General features: G+C 45.4%; 1 protein-coding gene across 2 annotated transcripts in view; it reads left to right on the forward strand.

Moving 5' to 3' along the window:
- LOC117517120 (rho GTPase-activating protein 26-like) overlaps positions 1-15,704 on the forward strand; it is a 397,059-nt gene that overhangs the window by 202,586 nt on the left and 178,769 nt on the right. For both annotated transcript variants that reach the window (XM_034178045.1, XM_034178046.1), the window contains exons 3-4: positions 6,997-7,058; positions 14,107-14,178. In XM_034178045.1, coding sequence (XP_034033936.1) covers positions 6,997-7,058; positions 14,107-14,178 — 134 coding nt within the window. The remainder of the gene's footprint in view (positions 1-6,996; positions 7,059-14,106; positions 14,179-15,704) is intronic.

The raw sequence follows: 15,704 nt of genomic DNA on the forward strand, positions 1-15,704 counted from the left end.
TAGTTTTGATGTTAATTGCAATGATGTCACACTAGCACTGTAATTGTACAAAGTGTTTATTGTGCATGAACTCGTCCACGCTGAGGTCTGGCACTGTCCTTTCCATCTCTCTGAACAGCCTGTTGTGAAGCACGCAGCAGCCGCACCCTCTCATGTCTGTGCAGGCTGCAGTGCTTCACTGGCCCGACCCGCCCACTGCTGTTGTTTAACTGTCCGAGCTATCTTTCCTGGACAGCTTGTTGCTCAACTGGGCTGCACGATCGCAATGTTGTTTTCAACCGATACTCACTGTAGTGGCTTCTCTTTCTAAAATGGTGTTGATTGCCACCATATAGTACTGCAATTTATATCCTTCAATGAGAATTACTGGTGTATTGACACTGAAAGGACATTTAACTGATTTCATCAGATTTTTAAAACTAAAGAAACTGATTAGTGTGTTTTAGATTTAAATTGCTATTTGTAGCACAAGAGGTTATAATGGAAATATTTTGTATAAATTGTTGTTTGGGTGTTTAATCAGGTAATTTATTTGGACCATAAACATTAATGAGTACTTATTCAGAAGAAGAATAGAATATATGTTTATTGTCATTGCGTTTCTGCAGTGATATTCTGGTAACACTTTCCAAAGAGCTATAAAAAGAACAAACAACAGTTTTAAAAACAACGAATAGCTTTGCAAGACGACTGACATCCTTAAACACATAAAAAGTGACACTTTTTATGTGTTTAAGGATGTCTGTTGTCTGTCGTGTTTATGTGTTTATTAAGTGACTTTTAATGACTTATTAAGGTGCTTAATGCTTAATGAGGTAGAATAGTCTTAGATGTGTAAACAGACTGACTGTCATGCCCCGCCCAGTTCCAGGCTTCAGCCCTTATTTTTCCTCTTTATTTAGTTCTGTTCCTTTGCCCCAGCCTTGTTTTATTAATTGCCTTCTTCATCATGTGTTTATTCTATGTTCTATTTTTGCTTTGGCACATTCTTCTGTTACTTTTATACTTCAGCCATGTTCCAGTTCCGTTCTAGTTTTGTTCTATCAGTCTGTGTTTTCATGGTTTATCATTTGGTTATTGTTTGCCTATTGTTTTTGCTGTTCTCATTTCTATTATGTAGTACTGTTATGCCAGGTTTTGTTATCACTTTGTTTCTGTTTTTCTTATAGTTTTGTCTGTCTGTTCCACTTGGTTTTGTCACAATGTGTTATTTCCCATGATTCTGTTTATCATGTTCTGGTATGCTTTTCAGTCCTGATCAAGTTTAGATTTGTGATCATGTTTTCTTTGTATGATCTTTAGTTGTCATGTCCAGTTTCATTGTTATCACAGTCTCTTTCTGATCACTCATGTCCCACACCTGCACTTTGTCATCACTGTTGGCCATGCCCCATTCATCTGTCATTTACTTGCCCATTTGTCACCGCCTTTCTGCATCTCTTTTGCCTTTTAGTTGTCACCTGACCACGCCCCCTTCCAGGCCCTTCCTACTCCACGTGCACCTCATTATCTTATTAACACCTGTTCTTATTTAAACTGCTTCAGTTCACTTCCTCCCTGCTCGTTTGTTGATTCATTCACTCACCAGCACTTTGTTTCAGTCCTGTTTTGCCAAGCCGTGTTTTTTGACTCTGCTCTGTGTACCGGATCCTGCCTTTTGCCTCAGCCCTGACAACTCTGTTTGCTCGTGTACTGACCCTGCTTGTTTTTGACCACGTCCTCTGTCTTGTCCCTGCCCGGTACTTTTGCTCCGCGGACTGCCTTCCTGTTACTGAACCCAGGTCTGAATTAAACCATCCTTTACGCATACGTCCTGTGGTGAGCCTGCATTTGTGTCTAGCCTCTGTCTGTGTCTCACCTCCGCTCAGTCCTGTCACTGACTGTATTATTTATTGCACATGTTGATAGCCCATTACTGAATGTCTGCGTTTGTTGGAGGGACAGGGTGGGGTGATGGGGGCTACAGCTGTGGGGAAAAAGTTGTTCCTTAGCCTATTAGTCCGTGTCCTTATAATACAGTAGCTCTTCCCCGACGGCAGAGGAACAAACAGTATTACTCATTTAATAATTTATCTAAATGGGCTGAATGAGTCATCCTCACCATTTGGCAAATGTCAGGAAAGCCCAGATTACACATAGACGGTTTTGTCGGCGGGTAGTACGTAGACCGAAGTTTGCGGTAGTTCCGGCTGTTTTCACGATGGAAGGGGCGGAGCATTTCGCCGGCGTTTTGAGTGCCGTACTAGCCGCAAATACGCGGATTAAACGCATCTAAATCTGCCGAATAAAGTGGCGTTTTGACGCCGTAGCATCCGGCACACATCAGGCAACGGGGGTTAATACCCAGTTCTATCCTTTACAATCGCAGGTTAAGACGCGCGTGAGAACGGCGGTGTTCTGCTGCCGCCGATAATGCCTTGTGTACCGCTGGACTTATCCAGGCAAATCCTGCGTTACTCCAGGAACTTTTACATATAGGCACCGCCCCCAGAGTATAATAGGCTGAAGCAGCTGTCACTGCAGGGGGAGGTAGCTCATCTCTCAGCCTTTTCTTCTCATTCCTTTTCCCCTCCTCAACGTGTTGCTCGTCTCCACCACAGGCCTCTCCTCTGCTTCTGAACCAGACCTCTTGGTAAGTCCTTGCCGCTGCTAGTTTTCTTTTAGGTGGCATACTGGAGCTTCTCTGCAAAAATATCTGGAGCTAGCCGAGAGTGAGAGGCCTGCATGCAGCGCGCTACTGTTTTTATAGTGACCGCCGCCTATCGGCCGTTTGGAACGCCATTAACCGGGAGGTGGCGTTTAGAACGGCGTACTGTCCGCTAGCTCCGCCGTTTTGTCTGCCTCTGTCGCTGGTTAAAATGCCTTTGAGGACGCCGATGTGGGCTCTATCGCCGTTGAATAGGGATACAACGCCGGCCGGCAATTATGGCGGTGTAAACTGCGGCACTACAGGAAGTGGCAGGATGAAACAGCGGTTAAAAAGTATCAAACGCCGTTGTTCGCGTTGTCTCCGTCGTCACGTGAATTCTCCGGGAGCGCTCCCGGAATTATTCGACATGTTGAATAATTTTTCCGACAATTCCTGGTAAAGCCGGAACTAAGCCATGCCCCCTAGTGCCGGCGTTGACAACGGCGTTTGATCCTTAAGATGACCAAAAACTCTTCCAGGAAGCTTCCGGGAGCTCTTACCGTCTATGTGTAAACAGGGCTGAAAGTTGTTTTGAGATGCACCCTTGTGTAGCCGGTCTGCCCCTGCCTCTGGCTGCCTACTGAAGGAGATTTATTCCATGTGCTACATGGTAAAATGAGCAACTTCACAACTGCATTTCCACACACACCTCTCCTCAGCCAAGTAATCCAGGTTAGGTTTCTTAAGAAGTGGTTTAAGGTCTCTGATACACTTACCGAGTCGGTGGGCTCGGTAAGCGCTGCAGCGGGCCACTCACACCGCCCCCCTGTCTGCTGTGCAAAGCTGCGGCCAACAACGGCAACTGGTCCAGAGACTACGCTTGCTGTTATGATGTGTCTGGTCCGGCAGCACCCAAGGATAGACTTCTTGTGGAAAAATCCGCAGCGCCGCAGGGTTTCAGTAACCGCAGCTGCAGAGCTCCATGGTCACTGAGAGAGGTTTCTATCTTTTTAATGACTTAGATTCTCTGCGGGTCCTGCATCCGTACCCCGCAACAGTAACACCGGAGGCAGTGTGAGCGAGGGATAATCACGGCAGATGTAAAACATTTAAGAACAGAACTCCAGGCTATCCATCCATCCATTTTCTTCCGCTTTATCCGGAGTCGGGTCACGGGGGCAGCAGCTCAAGCAAAGCCGCCCAGACCTCCCGATCCACACACACCTCCCCCAGCTCCTCCGGGGGAACCCCAAGGCATTCCCAAGCCAGCCGAGAGATGTAGTCCCTCCAGCGTGTCCTGGGTCTTCCCCGGGGCCTCCTCCCAATGGGACGTGCCCGGAACACCTCTCCAGCGAGGCGTCCAGCAGGCATCCGGAAAAGATGCCCGAGCCACCTCAACTGACTCCTTTCGATGTGGAGGAGCAGCGGCTCGACTCCGAGCTCCTCCCGAGTGACCGAGCTCCTCTCCCTATCTCTAAGGGAGCGCCCAGCCACCCTGCGGAGGAAACTCATCTCGGCCGCTTGTACTCGCGATCTCGTTCTTTCGGTCATGAGCCAAATCTCATGACCATAGGTGAGGATCGGAACGTGCAAGGTCTATGAGAAAAGTATCTGACCTTATTATTTTTTTCAAAAACCATATGGATTTGAATCATGTGTGATTGCGTCAGACAAGCTTGAACCCTCGTGCACATGTGTGAGTTTTTCCATGACTGTTGGTTGCATCATTCGCCTGTGAGCAGGCTTTGAGTGAGGAGTGGTCCACCCCCTCTGTGGATTTTCATTGTCAGGAAATGGCGGAATGATTTGGGCTTTTTTTCCATCAGAATTTTTTTCAGAAACTGTTAGAGACTGGCAGCTGGAAACCATTCGAAAAATTTATCTGGCTTTTGGTGAAAATTTTACGGGCTTCACAGAGAATAAGGACTGTTACTACAGCTTTAAGGATGGCTTTAAGGATGCTCGGCGCGCCGCGCTCCGTGCCGCCATCGAGAGCCACAAACCACCGGATCATTTCTAAACGGATGGCTCTGTGGAGCCGGGACCATCGTGTGCACTTTCTCTGGTTATCACAAGAGCTGGACATCAACCATTTTCCGGCAGATTTCACTTTTAACAAGAGATTTTGTCATGGAAAGGTGAGCGGAGGCTTCGCACGTCATGATGGATTCGCTACTGGAGCGAGACAAAACCACCTCCGTTTTGGTCTCACAGGACGGTTTGAGATGGCGTTCAGACAGCTGTCAGTGGTTTTTCCATCTAGTGATTATCCGAGAAATTGTGGATGTGCCTGGACATGCCAGAACATGTCCCGTGAGGCTTCATCACGGCGTTGCTTTGCGCCATGCGGCACCGCCGCGACGTGCGGAATTCCTCCGCATGTCTGTCTCAATGTGCCGAAAAAGTGCTGATGTCCACGTCTTTTCACAATTCCTGTGCTAGTCAGACGACGTCCCGGATAAAACACAGCGTCCAGTTTGGAAATGAATGGCACATTCCACTGTTACAGGAGTTTTTGTCATGGAAAGAGGAGCGGAGGCTTCGCGCGTCGCGGCGGTGCCGCATGGCGCACAGCAACGCCATGATAAAGCCTCACGGGACATGTTCTGGCATGTCCAGGCACATCCACAATTTCTCGGATAATCACTCGATGGAAAAACCACCGACAGCTGTCTGAACTCCATCTCAAAGCCATCCTGTGAGACCAAAACGGAGGTGTTCCTTTGTCTCGCTCCATCAGCAAATCGGTCGTGACGCGCGAAGCCTCCGCTCGGCTTTCCATGACAAAATCTCTTGTTAAAAGTGAAATCTGCCAGAAAATGGTTGATGTCCAGCTCTTCTGATAACCAGAGAAAGTGCACACGACGGTCTCGGATCCACAGAGCCATCCGTTTAGAAATGATCTGGTGGTTTGTGGCTCTCGATGGCGGCACGGAGCGCGGCGCGCCGAGCGTCCTTAAAGCTGTAGTAACAGTCCTTATTCTCTGTGAAGCCCGTAAAATTTTCACCGAAAGCTAGATACATTTTTCGAATGGTTTCCAGGTGCCAGTCTCTAACAGTTTCTGAAAAAATTTCTGATGGAAAAAAGCCCAAATCATTCCGCCATTTCCTGACAATGAAAATCCGCCGAGGGGGTGGACCACTCCTCACTCAAAGCCTGCTCACAGGCGAATGATGCAACCGACAGGCGTGGAAAAACTCACGCATGCGCACGAGGGTTCAAGCTTGTCTCACGCAATCACACGTGATTCAAATCCATATGGTTTTTGAAAAAAATAATAAGGTCAGATACTTTTATAATAGACCTCGTAGATCGATCGGTAAATCGAGAGCTTTGCCCCCCACCATAGTAAGCTCAAGTGTAGTCCTCAGGTCCTTAAATAGGTTAGCTGTATCTGGTAAAAAAGAGATTAGTTTAAACAAGCAGCTTGTCAAGTGTTAAGGCCATAGATAACACTGGTCAACAAGATTTTTCTTGCATGGAGTTTTCCAAAGGATTTTGGGTAATTTGGAGATGCTGAATCCAAATCTGGTGTTAGTTTTTGCCAATCACATCACATTTTTGAGATATGAAAACATATTTCTTATATCGCTTTGGCTCCATAAACGATATTACAGCTCTTTTTCACATTTTGCACACCTGGTTTAAAAACTGTGCTTTTGAAGCTGCTGTTGTGTATAATTAGTGGCATCAAAACATGATGCGATAGTGGAATTCTGAGCTCAGATGTGGATTCACCACCCTAAAATTACCCTAAATCAGTTCTCAATGTCCATGCAAGAAAAAATATGTTTTTTGTTGACCAGTGTAATGTATTTTTGATATATAAGTTGTGTTGAAAAATAAGTCACAGCCAAAGTAAAAAAAAAGTGCAAATTATAGTCTGGAGAATATAATAAACGATGTCTCTGTTAACAGGACATAAGGTTTTGTGTCCTCTGTGCATGTGCATACGTGTTTGAATTTTACATGTTACACATGCTGAGTGTGCACAAAGAGTGTATGCACTCTGTTTGTCTGAAAAACAGAGTGTACGCGTATATGCTGACAGGGTGGAAGCATTTCAAATGGAAACTGTCCGAAACAATGTCTCACTTATCAGAGAGCTCAGAAAGGAGCAGTGTCTTCATGAGACTTGCTTACTGTTGAAAACCACATTGTAATTTTTTGTTTCCAGTTAATTGCCTTGTTGTGCAAGGTATTGACTAAAATTTGTGTGTGGTCCAAGAGCAATCACAAAACACTTTCATCACAACTGCACCACGCCAACTGTCACCAGCCTCACAACAAATTTGGATGTGCTGTTCTCTCACTCTTCTCAACACTGTAAACACAACATTCTCTTGCTCTCTCTCTGTCTTCACAGCCAAGTCTCTGCAGGAGTTTGCAGCTGTCCTACAGAACCTGGAGGATGAGAGGATGCGGATGGTAAGTGATATATCAAAGTGAATAAAAGAAGAAAGATGTTTCTGGATGGCATGTGGAATTCACTGTGCTGTGTTTTGGTCTTGGAGCTTTTCATTGATTATTGCCATTTCTCATTGTTGGGAAGCATGAACTGAATGATTCAAACAATAGTTGATTGCACCAAAATTTCACATGTTGCCCAAGCCAAGTCCAGTTCACTGTAATGCAGTTTTCACATTAACATTAATGGGTGCAAGAGAGTCGAGAGTCAGATTGGATCACATTTTTACTTATAGATCGGATCAGCTAAAAATGGGGACGCAAACATGAATTTGCTTTCCAGTGATGGATCACCCAGAAAAAGTTGAGAAAAAATGTTTTTCTTTTTCTTTTTTCGGAGCTCAGTGGACTGCCAGCTACTTCGGCTCGACCCGTGCTTGGCTAACAGAGTTTTTCTTGGCTCAGAATGAGGCTGCGGTGGTAGCTCACCACAAGATCGGGGGGTATCTTGTTTATAGCTCATGTATATACACATTTGCAAACAATAGTTTGCAAATTTGTATGTACATGATCTGCTGTATGTACATGTCTTAGGGCCCCTTCACACATAGTACGATGTTTGGACGAAGTGCACATGAGGCAGGAATCGTGTGCAAACCGTGTACTTTTGTCCCTGCCTATAACCCCTCGTACACCTGTTGCTACTACTATTTGTGGACACAAGCACCTGAAAGGCAAAGTGTGTGCTGTGCGAACACATCGCACCCTCTCGTGACAGGTGCTGGCCAAATTCCAGGTGACATGCACAAACAACTAACACCGCTCACATGGCACTTACAGGTTGTACTGGGAGTGAAATTTGTTTAAGTTTGACTGTGAAGTTGCCGAGATGTGGCATCCCGCAACACGTGTGTGTGTGTGTGTGTGTGTGTGTGTCGTGCCCCCACCCCCCAACATGTGGATGGGTGTGGTTCATGCCCCCTCCCCCGCAGGCGAGGCGCATCTCATCTGATCACAGAGGGACACTTTGGTCTCTGTGCTGAACGGACGGGGGTGTGGCAGTTGTTGACATCTCTGGTCCTGGACATCAGAGCTGCAGAACATGCATCTGTGTGTTGATGGACACGCATGTGTGCCCGCTTGCTGTACTCACATTGAAAACATAAAAATATATATTGCTTGCGCCGGGCTGGAGAGCGCGCAGACTGACAGGTCCAGCTGGACCGGAGCATCAGTTTATGTGGACACACAGCAGGTGATCTGAACGTCACGTCTGTCTGACAGGACATTGAGCGGTACGCTGCAGGAACATATGACATGCCAACAGTATGACAAATACGGCACTTTCAGTCACATATCAGCAGAAATACACTGTAGCAATTGCTGTTTGGTCAGTTATCACAGCACTTTTTTTTCTTTTTTGGAGAAAATACGTTTGTCTGCTTGCTGATTGGAGCCATTTCACACCCCTTTTACTAGACAGTGATTGTGGTGCGCTGGTAGAGTTGCCATCTGGTAATTAGGATGCACAGGTTCAAATCCTGTGAATGTTGATTGTGTGTGTGTTTTTTTTTAACCAGGGTCATTTAACCACGGAGTTCTGTATTGTGTCCCGCTTTATTTATTATTTATATCAACCCAGTGATATTCACTAATTATACAGCTGTTTTTTTTTTTTAATTTTCCTCCAAATCAGCAGCGCGATGTGGTGCAGCTCCCCCCATGGAACACAATGCAAGCTGCTGCAGTAGCGTGAGCTTCTGTTCCTGCTCGACAGATACCGTTGCGTGCACGAACCATTGCGCTGGCGTCGTGCACGCCTGCTCGTTGGCGTGACGTTTCGTGGTGCGCTAATTTTGAACTGTTTCGCGATGTTTCGCCGTTTTCGGCCACACATCATCCACACTTCGCATTATGTGTAAAGGGGCCATTAGTTGTGTAGATTACTTAAGAATTGAGAAATTATCACAGAGGACTTTATTTCAAAATTTAAAATGCTGTCTTCAATAAGAAAAAACCTTCAGCAGTTAATTAAAATTGCTACGAGTTTATTTGGAGTTGTTTCATATATGTGTATATGCACACTGCAACAGGGATTTTGGTCCACTCCTCCTTGCAGATCTTCTCCAGATCTTTCAGGTTTGGAGTTTCAGCTCCCTCCAAAGATTTTCTATTGAGTTCAAGTCTGGAGACTGGTTAGGCCACTCCAGGACCTTGAAATGCTTCCTATGGAGCCCTGCCTTAGTTGCCCTAGCTGTGTGTTTGGGGTCATTGTCATGCTGGAAGTCCCAGCCATGACCCATCTTCAATGCTCGAGAGAAGGAGGTTGTTTGCCAAAGTCTTGCAATACATCCATCCTCCCTTCAATACGGTGCAGTTGTCCTGTCCCCTTTGCAGAAGAGCACCCCCAGAGTATGATGGTTCCACCCCCATACTTCACGGTTGGGACGGTTTTCTTGGGGTTGTTCTCATCCTCCAAACACGGCAAGTGGAGTTGATTCCAAAAAGCTGTATTTTGGTCTCATCTAATCACATGACCTTCTCCCATGCCTCCTCTGGATCATCCAGATGGTCACTGGTGAACTTCAAATGGGCCTGGACATGTGCTGGCTTGTGCAGGGGGACCTTGCTGCCTTGCAGGATTTCAAACCATGATGGCATCGTGTGTTACTAATGTAATCTTTGTGACTGTGGTCCCAGCTCTCTTCAGGTCATTGACCAGGTCCTCCTGTGTAGTTCTGAGCTTTCTCAGAATCATCCTTACCCCACAAAGTGAGATCTTGCATGGAATTCCAGTCTGAGGGACATTGACAGTCATCTTGTGTTTCTTCCACTTTCTAATAAATAATCATAACAGTTGTTGCCTTCTCACCAAGCTGCTTGCCTGTTGTCCTGTAGCCCATCCCAGCCTTGTGCAGGTCTCCAGTTTTGTCCTTGATGTCCTTAGACAGCTCTTTGGTCTTGGCCATGGTGGATAGGTTGGAGTGTGATTGATTGAATGTGTGCACAGGTGTGTTTTATACAGGTAACAAGTTCAAACAGGTACAATTAATATAGGTAAAGAGTGCAGAATAAGAGGACTTCTTAAAGAAAAATGAACAGGTCTGTGAGAGCCAGAATTCTTGCTTGTTGGTAGAGGTTCAAATACTTATTTTGTGCAATAAAATGCAAATTAATTATTTAAAAATCATACAGTGTGATTTTCTCTCACAGTTGAAGTGTACCTACGATAAAAATTCCAGACCTCTCCATTCTTTGTAGGTGGGAAAACCTGCAAAACTGACAGTACTTATTTCCCCCACTATATATATACAAGGTTTATTAGAAAACTAACCGGCAGTTTTATAAAAAAAAAAAAACTATATGGATTTGAATCACGTGCGATTACACCAGACATGCTTGAACCCTCGTGCGCATGCGTGAGTTTTTTCACGCGTGTCGGTGATGTCATCCACCCGTGGGCAGGCTTTGAGTGAGCACTGGTCCAGCCCTCTCGGCTGAAATCCTTTGTCTGAGACGCTGCTGGAGATGGCGCGCGTTGCTTTATCAAAATCTTTTCAGGACCTGTGAAGGATATCCGAGTGGACACTATTCGAGAAATTCTGCTGGTTTTCAGTGAAAAGTTTAACGGCTGATGAGAGGTTGTGGAGTTTCTTTCGCTTTAAGGACAGCTCACAAAGCGGATCGGTGCGGCGCGGTCGGAGGTGGCGTCCGTCTGGCTGTTTCGAGCTGAAAAGTCCTAATTTCAGGCTCTGTTCACCCAAGACGTTGTCAGAGAACAGAGAAGTTTCAGAAGAAGTTGGCATGAGGAGTTTATGAGGACATTCCACTGTTACAGGAGATTTTCTAATGAAAGAACGTGCGGGCAAATTCGCCGAGTTTGATGGCTTTCAACAAGTGAGTATCTAAGAAATTGTTTAACAGCTGGGCATGTTCCAACTTGTCCATTAAGGTTTCCAATGGAGGTGTTTTTCCTGTCGCGGCCCGACATGCGAATCTGCCCGCACGTTCTTTCATTACAAAATCTCCTTTAACAGTGGAATGTCCGCATAAACTCCTCATGCTGACCTCTTCTGAAACTTCTCTGTTCTCTGACGACGACCTGGGTGAACAGAGCCTGAAATGTGGAAGTTTTCAGCTTGAAACAGTGAGACGACGCCGCCTCGGAGCGCAGATCGCCGTCAGGCGCCGTGGGCCATCCTTAAAGCGACACTTACACACCAAAATCTCTCATCAGCCGTTAAAATTTTTACCGAAAACCAGCTGAATTTATCGAATGTGTCCACTCAGTTGTGCCTTACAGTTTTTGAAAAAATTTTGATCAAACAAAGCAGCAGTCTCTGAGCCATTCCTAAACAATGAAAAAATCGACGAGAGGGTGGGTCACTCCTCATTCAAAGACTGCCCACAGGCGAATGACGTAACCGACAGGCGTGAAAAAACTCTCGCATGCCCACGAGGGTTCAAGCATGTCTGATGTAATCACACGTGATTCAAATCCATATGGTTTTTTAAAAAAATAATAAGGTCGGATACTTTTCTAATAGACCTCATATATATATATATATATATTCCCTCTCACACCCTCTGGGAAGGGTGTTATGTGTGTTCCTCAAGCTCGGGTCCTCTACCAGATGCCTGGGAGTTCGCTGCTGTATCTTAGCTGTTCCTAGGACTGCACTCTTCTGGACAGAGACCTCTGATGTTGTGCCAGGAATCTGCTGGAACCACTCTTAAAATTTGGGAGTTACACCTCTGAGTGCTCCTGTTACTACTGGGAGCACTTTGCCTTCCATATCTGCTCCAGTTGCTCCTTCATCCCTTGGTGCTTCTCTGTTTTCTTGTGCTTCTTCTTTCTGATGTCGCTGTCAGCTGGGATTGCCACATCAATCACAACTGCTGTCTTCTGTCCCTTGTCAAACAGCACTTTACCTTTTGGTTGGCCAACAGCTGCTTGTCTGTTTGGAATTTTAGTCCCACAGGACCTTAGCCCCGTCATTCTCAAGGTGGCGTCTCCCATCAGGACTTTGGAACGTCTAATCCGTATGCGGGACAGATGTTTCTGTATATGATTCTTGACACTTGGTTGTACCTCTCAGTGTATGCTATCCCAGCTTGCATCTTGCATCTGCTACTATGTATATACACACACTCATCTTCAACCGCTTAGTCCAATTAAGGGTCACTGGTTGCTGGAGTCTATCCCAGCAGTCATAGAGCGTGAGGCGGGGTACACCCAGGACAGGACGCCAGTCTGTCACAGGGCCACAAACAGACAAACAGTCACACAATTTAAAGATTCCAATCCACCTAACCCGCATGTCTTTGGATGTGGGAGGAAGCCGGAGCACACAGAAAGGCCACAGGCGGGAATTGAACTCATGACCTTCTAGCTGTGAGGCAACAGTGATAAACACTAAGCCACCGTGCTGCCCTACTATATATATATATATATATATATATATATACGAGGGCTGTCAATAAAGTAACGGTCCTTTTTATTTTTTTCAAAAACTATATGGATTTCATTCATATGTTTTTACGTCAGACATGCTTGAACCCTCGTGCGCATGCGTGAGTTTTTCCACGCCTGTCGGTGACGTCATTCGCCTGTGAGCACTCCTTGTGGGAGGAGTCGTCCAGCCCCTCGTCGGAATTCCTTTGTCTGAGAAGTTGCTGAGAGACTGGCGCGTTGTTTGATCAAAATTTTTTCTAATCCTGTGAGACACATCGAAGTGGACACGGTTCAAAAAATTAAGCTGGTTTTCAGTGAAAATTTTAACGGCTGATGAGAGATTTTGAGGTGATTCTGTCGCTTTAAGGACTTCCCACGGTGCGAGACGTCGCTCAGCGCTCTCAGCCGCCGTCGTCAGCCTGTTCAAGCTGAAAACCTCCACATTTCAGGCTCTATTGATCCAGGACGTTGTGAGAGAACAGAGAAGTTTCAGAAGAAGTCGGTTTCAGCATTTTATCCGGATATTCCACTGTTAAAGGAGATTTTTTTAATGAAAGACGTGCGGACGGATCCGCGCGTCGGGACGCAGCCGATGTGGTGCGGCGGCACAGGAAAAACACCTCCGTGTTGATAATCATTTGTAAAATCCAGGCGGCTTTTGATGGCTTTCAGTGGAGTGAGTATATGAGAAATTGTTTAACAGGCAGGACATGTTCCAACTTGTCCTTAAGGCTTTCAACAGAGGTGTTTTTCCTGTGGCGGAGCGTCGCGGCGGCTGCGTCCCGACGCGTGGACCCGTCCGCACGCCTTTCATTAAAAAAATCTCCTTTAACAGTGGAATATCTGGATAAAATGCTGAAACCGACTTCTTCTGAAACTTCTCTGTTCTCTCTCGACGTCCTGGATCAATAGAGCCTGAAAAGAAGAACGCTGTCATGCTGTATCAAGGATCACCCCTAATCAAGATGGATCAACACGCTCAGTTGTGACCTCCATGACATGAGGCGAAAAGAGGGTGGTGTGTGACATTCGTGGAAGATTTTTTGGCAGCCAACAACATGCTCCACGAAAATCATGAATATCACGCACCAACGCACACTATTAAGAAACCTATTCAGATGCGTTAAGTCACGTTAAGAATGTCAGGAATGTGCCAAGAATGACACAAATATGACATTTGTAACACGTCTTACCTATGTGTAAACGCAGCAAAAATGCAAATAGAAATAATGTTTATTCACTAACCGTATGTTTTGGAAAATGTCTGGTTACTTTATTCTTTATTCAAATGATGTGATCCATTTTCTTTTTTTTTTAGCTTTATTTATTTATAGTAGCCTTTATTAATTTCAGTAGTTTTGAGTCTGTCTGGTGTCAAAGCAGTATTTATAGATTGGCTTTTGGTCACTGTGATATTTTCACCTTAAACTGGGTTCATTTATGTAATTTGTGAAGTTTTAGGCAGCTTGACTTTGTTGTTGAAATTATATTTTCTTACAGACATAACACTTGTAATTTTGAAGATATCAGAAATATTTGTTTTTCTTATCTTTGATCTTACTTTACACAGTACATGTGATTGTAAGTGTGCTCTGAATGTCTGTTTGTCTTCAGATTGACAACGCCAATGATGTGTTAATAATGCCTCTGGAACGGTTCAGGAAAGAACAGATCAGTGCAGCCAAGGTAAGAAGTACACGTCCATAGAAACCATTAAACCTGTATTGTCTCTTCTGCTGGCATATTGATCCATCCATCTGTCCATTTTGTGCCACTTACTTTGAGGCTGCGTCACACTGACAGCAGGTTAAATCAGGTAGATCACATGATCGTCTCCTAGCCACATCAGATAGATAGATAGATAGATACTTTATTGATCCCAGCGGGAAATTCAAGGCATCCAGCAGCTTACACATTAGACAAGACACACACATTGCACCAGACACACAAAATAGGGTTAAGTAAATAAAAGAAAAATAGACTAATCAATAAAAGCTACTAACTAAAAATAAAAATAAAATTTGTGTGCAAGTGCAGCATCCAGTCTCAGAGAATATGACGGAGGAGTAAATGTAGTAGTGCAGTAGTGAGGAGGTAGCACAGATGTAAACAGTACACAATGTGAACAGTGTAGGTTGTGCAAAGAAGGTTCTCTTGGACAACGTGGCATTTCGCATTTCAGACAGGATTTATAGTCCTACCAGTGAATTCTACATCTGCACTAGACTCTCCTCCCAGCTGGGCATGCCTGGAAACATTCTACGGGGAGCTTCCCAAAGACATTCTAATCAGATGCCTAGACAACCTTCATTGGCTCCTTTATATACGAGGTCTATTAGAAAAGTATCCGACCTTATTATTTTTTTCAAAAACCATATGGATTTGAATCACGTGTGATTGTGTCAGACAAGCTTGAACCCTCACGCGCATGCGTGAGTTTTTCCACGCCTGTCGGTTGCGTCATTCGCCTGTGAGCAGGCTTTGAGTGAGGAGTGGTCCACCCCCTCGGCGGATTTTCATTGTCAGGAAATGGCGGAATGATTTGGGCTTTTTTTCCATCAGAATTTTTCCGGAAACTGTTAGAGACTGGCAGCTGGAAACCATTCGAAAAATGTATCTGGCTTTCGATGAAAATTTTACGGGCTTCACAGAGAATAAGGACTGTTACTACAGCTTTAAGGACAGCTTTAAGGACGCTCGGCGCGCCGCGCTCCGTGCCGCCATCGAGAGCCACAAACCACCAGATTATTTCTATACGAATGGCTCTGTGGATCTGAGACCGTCGTGTGCACTTTCTCTGGTTATCACAAGAGCTGGACATCAGCCATTTTCCAGCAGATTTCACTTTTAACAAGAGATTTTGTCATGGAAATCCGCGCGTCACGACCGATTTGCTGATGGAGTGAGACAAAGGAACACAGGATGGCTTTGAGATGGCGTTCAGACAGCTGTCGGTGGTTTTTCCATCGAGTGATTATCCGGGAAAATTGTGGATGTGCCTGGACATGCCAGAACATGTCCTGTGAGGCTTCATCACGGCGTTGCTTTGGGCCATGCGGCACTGCCACGATGCGCTGATGTCCACGTCTTTTCACAATTCCTGTGCTAGTCAGACGACGTCCCGGATAAAACACAGCGTCCAGTTTGGAAATGAATGGCACATTCCACTGTTACAGGAGTTTTTGTCATGGAAAGAGGAGCGGAGGATTCGC

This window comes from Thalassophryne amazonica, chromosome 9 (genome assembly GCF_902500255.1).
Source record: "Thalassophryne amazonica chromosome 9, fThaAma1.1, whole genome shotgun sequence".
Lineage (NCBI taxonomy): Eukaryota > Metazoa > Chordata > Actinopteri > Batrachoidiformes > Batrachoididae > Thalassophryne > Thalassophryne amazonica.